This window comes from Watersipora subatra, chromosome 4 (assembly GCF_963576615.1).
Source record: "Watersipora subatra chromosome 4, tzWatSuba1.1, whole genome shotgun sequence".
In the NCBI taxonomy this organism is placed as follows: domain Eukaryota; kingdom Metazoa; phylum Bryozoa; class Gymnolaemata; order Cheilostomatida; family Watersiporidae; genus Watersipora; species Watersipora subatra.
Window position 1 is genome coordinate 20,219,948 of NC_088711.1, and position 9,088 is coordinate 20,229,035.

At 34.7% G+C, this 9,088-nt stretch overlaps 1 protein-coding gene across 2 annotated transcripts in view; it reads left to right on the plus strand.

Annotated features, from left to right (window-relative positions):
- LOC137393361 (uncharacterized) overlaps positions 1-7,955 on the plus strand; it is a 36,185-nt gene extending 28,230 nt beyond the window's left edge. Inside the window, exons 13-15 of one of the 2 annotated variants that reach the window (XM_068079874.1) lie at positions 4,700-4,789; positions 5,250-5,360; positions 6,783-7,955. In XM_068079874.1, coding sequence (XP_067935975.1) covers positions 4,700-4,789; positions 5,250-5,360; positions 6,783-7,060 — 479 coding nt within the window. In that variant the 3' untranslated portion in view covers positions 7,061-7,955. The remainder of the gene's footprint in view (positions 1-4,699; positions 4,790-5,249; positions 5,361-6,782) is intronic. The other variant, XM_068079875.1, reaches the window with a different exon arrangement.
- Positions 7,956-9,088: the final 1,133 nt, after the last annotated feature.

Consider the following 9,088-nt stretch of genomic DNA (forward strand, 5'->3'; position numbering starts at 1 on the left):
TAGTTAGTTGAATGACTTGATCTACAGTAGTTAGTTGAGAGACTTGATCTATAGTAGTTAGTTGTATGACTTGGTCTACAGTAGTTAGTTGAATGACTTGATCTACAGTAGTTAGTTGAATGACTTGTTCTACAGTAGTTAGTTGAATGACTTGTTCTACAGTAGTTAGTTGAATGACTTGGTCTACAGTAGTTAGTTGAATGACTTGATTTACAGTAGTTAGTTGAATGACTTGGTCTACAGTAGTTAGTTGAGAGACTTGGTCTATAGTAGTTAGTTGAGAGACTTGGTCTATAGTAGTTAGTTGAATGACTTGGTCTACAGTAGTTAGTTGAATGACTTGGTCTACAGTAGTTAGTTGAATGACTTGGTCTACAGTAGTTAGTTGAATGAGTTGGTCTACAGTAGTTAGTTGAATGACTTGGTCTACAGTAGTTAGTTGAGAGACTTGGTCTATAGTAGTTAGTTGAATGACTTGGTCTACAGTAGTTAGTTGAATGACTTGGTCTACAGTAGTTAGTTGAATGACTTGTTCTATAGTAGTTAGTTGAATGACTTGGTCTACAGTAGTTAGTTGAGAGACTTGATCTACAGTAGTTAGTTGAATGACTTGATCTACAGTAGTTAGTTGAATGACTTGTTCTACAGTAGTTAGTTGAATGACTTGGTCTACAGTAGTTAGTTGAATGACTTGGTCTACAGTAGTTAGTTGAATGACTTGATCTATAGTAGTTAGTTGAATGACGGTCTATAGTAGTTAGTTGAATGACTTGGTCTATAGTAGTTAGTTGAATGACTTGATCTACAGTAGTTAGTTGAATGACTTGGTCTACAGTAGTTAGTTTAGAGACTTGGTCTATAGTAGTTAGTTGAATGACTTGGTCTACAGTAGTTAGTTGAATGACTTGATCCACAGTAGTTAGTTGAGAGACTTGATCTATAGTAGTTAGTTGTATGACTTGGTCTACAGTAGTTAGTTGAATGACTTGATCTACAGTAGTTAGTTGAATGACTTGTTCTACAGTAGTTAGTTGAATGACTTGTTCTACAGTAGTTAGTTGAATGACTTGATCTACAGTAGTTAGTTGAGAGACTTGATCTATAGTAGTTAGTTGAATGACTTGGTCTACAGTAGTTAGTTGAATGACTTGATCTACAGTAGTTAGTTGAATGACTTGTTCTACAGTAGTTAGTTGAATGCCTTGTTCTACAGTAGTTAGTTGAATGACTTGGTCTACAGTAGTTAGTTGAATGACTTGATCTATAGTAGTTAGTTGAATGACTTGGTCTACAGTAGTTAGTTGAATGACTTGATCTACAGTAGTTAGTTGAGAGACTTGGTCTATAGTAGTTAGTTGAATGACTTGGTCTACAGTAGTTAGTTGAATGACTTGGTCTACAGTAGTTAGTTGAATGACTTGGTCTACAGTAGTTAGTTGAATGACTTGGTCTACAGTAGTTAGTTGAATGACTTGGTCTACAGTAGTTAGTTGAATGACTTGGTCTATAGTAGTTAGTTGAATGACTTGGTCTACAGTAGTTAGTTGAATGACTTGGTCTATAGTAGTTAGTTGAATGACTTGGTCTACAGTAGTTAGTTGAGAGACTTGATCTATAGTAGTTAATTGAATGACTTGGTCTACAGTAGTTAGTTGAATGACTTGGTCTATAGTAGTTAGTTGAATGACTTGGTCTACAGTAGTTAGTTGAATGACTTGATCTACAGTAGTTAGTTGAATGACTTGGTCTACAGTAGTTAGTTGAGAGACTTGGTCTATAGTAGTTAGTTGAGAGACTTGGTCTATAGTAGTTAGTTGAATGACTTGGTCTACAGTAGTTAGTTGAATGACTTGGTCTACAGTAGTTAGTTAAATGACTTGGTCTACAGTAGTTAGTTGAGAGACTTGATCTATAGTAGTTAGTTGAATGACTTGGTCTACAGTAGTTAGTTGAATGACTTGGTCTATAGTAGTTAGTTGAATGACTTAGTCTACAGTAGTTAGTTGAATGACTTGGTCTATAGTACTTAGTTGAATGACTTGGTCTACAGTAGTTAGTTGAGAGACTTGGTCTATAGTAGTTAGTTGAGAGACTTGGTCTACAGTAGTTAGTTGAGAGACTTGATCTATAGTAGTTAGTTGAATGACTTGGTCTACAGTAGTTAGTTGAATGACTTGGTCTATAGTAGTTAGTTGAATGACTTGGTCTACAGTAGTTAGTTGAATGACTTGATCTACAGTAGTTAGTTGAATGACTTGGTCTACAGTAGTTAGTTGAGAGACTTGGTCTATAGTAGTTAGTTAAATGACTTGGTCTACAGTAGTTACTTGAATGACTTGGTCTACAGTAGTTAGTTGAATGACTTGGTCTACAGTAGTTAGTTGAGAGACTTGATCTATAATAGTTAGTTGAATGACTTGGTCTACAGTAGTTAGTTGAATGACTTGATCTACAGTAGTTAGTTGAATGACTTGTTCTATAGTAGTTAGTTGAATGACTTGGTCTACAGTAGTTAGTTGAATGACTTGGTCTACAGTAGTTAGTTGAATGACTTGTTCTACAGTAGTTAGTTGAATGACTTGGTCTACAGTAGTTAGTTGAATGACTTGTTCTACAGTAGTTAGTTGAATGACCTTTTCTACAGTAGTTAGTTGAATGACTTGGTCTACAGTAGTTAGTTGAATGACTTGTTCTACAGTAGTTAGTTGAATGACTTGTTCTACAGTAGTTAGTTGAATGACTTGGTCTACAGTAGTTAGTTGAATGACTTGGTCTATAGTAGTTAGTTGAATGACTTGGTCTACAGTAGTTAGTTGAATGACTTGATCTATAGTAGTTAGTTGAATGACTTGTTCTACAGTAGTTAGTTGAATGACTTGATCTATAGTAGTTAGTTGAATGACTTGTTCTACAGTAGTTAGTTGAATGACTTGGTCTACAGTAGTTAGTTGAATGACTTGTTCTACAGTAGTTAGTTGAATGACTTGGTCTACAGTAGTTAGTTGAATGACTTGTTCTACAGTAGTTAGTTGAATGACTTGGTCTACAGTAGTTAGTTGAATGACTTGGTCTATAGTAGTTAGTTGAATGACTTGGTCTATAGTAGTTAGTTGAATGACTTGGTCTACAGTAGTTAGTTGAATGACTTGGTCTATAGTAGTTAGTTGAATGACTTGGTCTACAGTAGTTAGTTGAATGACTTGGTCTACAGTAGTTAGTTGAACGACTTGGTCTATAGTAGTTAGTTGAATGACTTGATCTACAGTAGTTAGTTGAATGACTTGGTCTACAGTAGCTAGTTGAATGACTTGATCTACAGTAGTTAGTTGAATGACTTGATCTACAGTAGTTAGTTGAATGACTTGGTCTACAGTAGTTAGTTGAATGACTTGATCTACAGTAATTAGTTGAATGACTTGGTCTACAGTAGTTAGTTGAATGACTTGATCTACAGTAGTTAGTTGAATGACTTGGTCTACAGTAGTTAGTTGAATGACTTGGTCTACAGTAGTTAGTTGAATGACTTGGTCTACAGTAGTTAGTTGAATGACTTGGTCTACAGTAGTTAGTTGAATGACTTGGTCTACAGTAGTTAGTTGAATGACTTGGTCTACAGTAGTTAGTTGAATGACTTGTTCTACAGTAGTTAGTTGAATGACTTGGTCTACAGTAGTTAGTTGAATGACTTGGTCTACAGTAGTTAGTTGAATGACTTGGTCTATAGTAGTTAGTTGAATGACTTGGTCTACAGTAGTTAGTTGAATGACTTGGTCTACAGTAGTTAGTTGAACGACTTGGTCTATAGTAGTTAGTTGAATGACTTGATCTACAGTAGTTAGTTGAATGACTTGGTCTACAGTAGCTAGTTGAATGACTTGATCTACAGTAGTTAGTTGAATGACTTGATCTTTAGTAGTTAGTTGAATGACTTGGTCTACAGTAGTTAGTTGAATGACTTGATCTACAGTAATTAGTTGAATGACTTGGTCTACAGTAGTTAGTTGAATGACTTGATCTACAGTAGTTAGTTGAATGACTTGGTCTACAGTAGTTAGTTGAATGACTTGGTCTACAGTAGTTAGTTGAATGATTTGGTCTACAGTAGTTAGTTGAATGACTTGGTCTACAGTAGTTAGTTGAATGACTTGGTCTACAGTAGTTAGTTGAATGACTTGGTCTACAGTAGTTAGTTGAATGACTTGTTCTACAGTAGTTAGTTGAATGACTTGGTCTACAGTAGTTAGTTGAATGACTTGGTCTACAGTAGTTAGTTGAATGACTTGGTCTACAGTAGTTAGTTGAATGACTTGGTCTATAGTAGTTAGTTGAATGACTTGGTCTATAGTAGTTAGTTGAATGACTTGGTCTACAGTCTAGTTCCATGTGCATTATTGTGTATATTATGTAACATTGTGTACCTGCATACATAAAGTTCCATAATAGCAGGTTGGGTAGTAGACACTGCACTCTAAATTATTTTGTGAGAGTGATGATTTTTGCTCCACAAATCGATACTATTATATGTTGTTCGAGTGCCTATTATATGTTGTTCTAAACCTTTATGTATGTATCTTAGCACAATAAGATATAAAATTAACTTACTCTTTTAATGCTTAGGTATACATTTATATTCCTTCGATTATAATAAAACGCCGATAAAATTTTATTTTTGTTTTTACATACTGTTATTATTTATTAGAGTATATGAGGAAGAGGAAGCGGAGGAGAGAGGCTTCAACATCCAACAGTACAACATTTCAAAACAGTGAACTTTATACAGATATTACAAGTATGTCAACTGGCTTTTGTAGCAATATTTGATGTAGAGCTTAGCCCCTTGACATAACAGAATTGCAGTGCTAGTCCGCCATAAAGATTATATGACCTGCAGGTTAGGTTTTGTGATTATAGGTTTATAATGATCAGTAGCTGGTTACCCGACCTGCAGGTTAGGTTTTGTGGTCATATTTTTATTATCGGTAGCAGGTTATGTGACCTTCAGAGTAGGTTTTCTGGCCATAGGTTTATCGGTACCAGGTTTTTTAATCTGCGACTTAGGTTTTGTGGCCATAGGTTTATGTTCGGTGGCAGGACATATGGCATACTGGATAGGTTTTTGTGATAGATAGGCTGTTAAATTAATGTTTTTATGATTTAATAATTTACCTGATTCATAAGTTTTATGGTGGGCTGAACTCACGATAAGCTTGAGATGAATCAACCGTTTGATTTGGTTTTTGAATATGCAGACTATCCTCAACTGATCAGCTCAGAACAAGAAGAGAATCTGAGAAGGTATTTAGCAAATGGTGCAGGAAGTTCTCAGAGCAGCTCACACCTTTGTAAGTCCTACGAGACAGGTGAATTTATATTTATTCACTCTTTAACACAATAATGCACAGTTGTTCCTTTGTTAACACAATATACTATTAAGTAACATAAGATATTAGAATATATTACAAGACAATATTATATAACGTAATATAATATTATATAATTTAATTTAGTATAATACGGTAATTTTTAAAAGGAAATGCACATCAACTGTTGTCAATAAGTAGGCCTACATTGATCTACAAAGTTGAAGCGATAAGTTCATGTTTTACATACAATTATACAATAATTGTTAGCAAATTTGATATATAGCATAACAAGTATAGCAAGTTGCTATACTTTCTTTTATTTTTATTTCATCAATTATACTACCTTGGCTCGACTCGCGTGGTAAACGGTTTGATCATCACTACAAACCTGATAAGTGTTGTTTTCTCTTAGTTGTTTAGTAATATTATGTTCTACATATGATTTCACACTATGATGACTTTTTACAATTCTTCATAGCAACTGCTACCTATCAAAATCATGGAAAGAACACGCAAGTTTATAGGTAGAAAGTGCTAGAAAACTATCTAAATTGGCAACATTCTCTATAAAGATAATACTTACTTGTTAGATTGATGAAAATGCCCCAAACTGCCAGTTGGTCACTATGTTTCCATGACCCCACAAGTTTGTGTCACCCGCGAAATGGACACGGTAAAACCCACAAGTCAAGCGAGTTGCTACTCACAAATCATTATCGAATGTTTCACGCTTGCGAAAAATGGAAAAGCCACTTGCAAATGATACCTAAAAAAGTGTCACACAAGCGAGACAGGAGTGCGCCGCTATGACCTTGGGCGTAGAATTCCTTTTTTTTAACCAATCACAAGCATTGATCCACAACATGTGAATGTTCATTGAAACACTTGTCGTACGGTAACTCAATGTGCACACAACTCCACATCCTCAATACGCGCACAATGGAAGCATAGTGCTAGTTTAGTCTAAGTGCAAGGCTGCTTTGCCAGAATTAGTAGCCAGATTATAATTATTTAATCCCTCTATGATCAATTGAGAGAAAGTCAATTATGAATGTTTCAAACTGCAAATCTTAATCAGTTCAATGTAAAAGATCATCAGAATATCAAATCACAAATAATTGGTACGTCTGCCTGCGCATCAGTCAATTTTGCTGAATCATGACAGCGTCATCATACAGGAATTTTAGTTATCATGGCTGTTCTGTTGGACTTAGATAAGAACACTTGAAGTACAGTCAGACTTCTGCTGACGTTAGTCTTGACCTATAAAATTTTGTCTCATTTTAGAACAATCTAGATCAGTTTTAATGCACAAACACATTAACTTTGTACTTGGCCCCATATTCTCCACTCTGCTTTCCATAAATTTTCTAGTCTCAGTTTGACACTGCAGAGTAGTGATATATAATTCTTTTTTAGATAATGCAGATCCTACATACCATGTGCCTTTGCCACTCAATGGATCGACTTCTCGAGTAGCTGATAACTCACCAATTAAACCATCGATAGTGAAACGAGACTCCAATCGAAGTAGCTCTTCTTCGTACATAACTACCATTAATCGCAAAACAACACCAACACCTCCGACTCCAGCTCCCAGGGGCAATACTATGTCGGAGAACAGGTCGAGTACGAGCCGGTCTCAAAGTTCTGGTGCTATGTCTCATCCGCTCTCTGAAGAAGGCAAAGACGATTAGACAAAGAAGCAAAACCGAGATGCAAAAATTGGTGAAATGCTCAAAGCTGTTAGAAATATTGTCCAAAAAACGTATTATTGAGCTTTCGTTGTGGCACAAACTTGAGAAACCTTAATAAGAGTTGTCAGCTCATGACAATCAACATGGACTGCTTTCAGCTGTTTCAACCAAGTTAAATAAGTTGCTTTATTAAATCATAGCTGAGTTTTATTTTTCATACGATGCAGCACATTTTTTAAAATTAATACAACTTTTGGTGTTGTTTACTTAAAATCATATATATATATATATATTTTCTCATGAAGCCTGATAGGTATGATATGATAATTATATTATTGATAGAAGTTGTATAAGAATGTGAGAGATATCGTAACTGTTATTCAAAGTATTTAATTTTGATAACCATTTAATAAACATTTGAAATTGTATATATGCATATTTATATTAATATATTGTGCATTAATACTGTATTACAATTTACTGGTTTTTCTAGAAAAACTGCTCAAAATGTATCTGTTGAAGTTTTTCTAGTTTATGACTGTACAGAGAGGTGATGTTTTAATAGCCATATCTTAAATTTTTGCTGAGTGTATTTTGAAGAATTACATAGAGATAGGTATAATTTGTTGTAAATGCACAGTGCATTAGCAAACCAGGTTACTTGGTATCACAAATTTAATTTTACGATGGCTATAACTGTATAATCTGGAGGTTAAAATTAAAGCTCGTCATTAGCGACACCTGGTGAACATTCACTAACATCGACAGAATATTTGGGTTGTTTTAACATAAACTGTTGAATAATTGTTTTCTTGCATTGCCTTTGTGTTTGAGCGTTACCATGGTGTTCATTGTCTGTTTTGTACAGATCAAACTATTAATATATAACATACAATTCCTATTAATGAAATAATTTTTAACTCGAGGTATTTTGAGCAGGACATTCAAGTAAACTCTGAAAGTATTCATAAGTACTGTCTTCTCGTTGAAATCCAAGTGTGCCACAGACTTATCAAGGTCAATAGAAGTTTGCTTTGCTAAAAGATTATATGACCATCTGGTGCCACTTTTGTGATGCTATCAAGATTGAAACATCCGATCTTCCATATTTTAGGTGCATGCATTAAGTTAGTACTTCCTTCGAGCTCTCTGTGAAAGTTCGCTTCTTGGCATTGCTAAAGATGAACTTGCACAGAACCTTAGTAAATTTTACCAAAAAATATCAAGATTTTTTTATCATTTACGATTGTTTTTGATGTTTGAGGTGATCTGATGTTTCGAGATTAAAATCAACCAAACTTGATCTCGGTTAAAATGCTCAGATTAAGCGAAAGTCTGATTATGATGTCTATAGTTGCAATGAAACTAACTGAATTGAAACGCCTATCGCTGCACCTTGAACACAATTATATCAATCATAGCAACCAGTAATGTTATTTTGAGACGAATTTTTCTTCCGAGCATTTTTTCTTTTTGTGATCAAGTTTTGTTGATTTCAATCTTGAAATATTCTGACCATAAAATCATCTCAATTATCCAAAGTAATAGTAAATGATAAAAAAGCTAGTACTTTCTGATAAAATCCACTAAATTTTTGTGTAATTAATTTTCAAACAAGCCTGTTACATAACAGCTGAAAGGCACAGAGCCTAGTAATCCTAAAATAACACCGCTCTCTACAAATTTCCTTATGACAAGCATCTCACACCACCACATTTATTTTGTGATATAACATGCACTTCAATCGCCTCAAGTGATTGCCACGCGTGAAATGACCTGCTCAAACAGTCGATTTTTGTTCCTTATAAGTGAGGCCATCAATAATTTATGCCTCTTGAAACTTAACTAGTCTTCGATCCGCTGTTTCCTTAATATTCAATATTCTTATCAGCCATGACTAGCTACGACATCGTGCTGCCTGTAAGCTGCTCGTTCTCTTAACACCATTTAGCTTTTACTGATCGCACAGGTAATCAGGTGTGACACTTTTATGTACCGTAAGCTTGTCTTAGGGGGTTCTCTGTCATA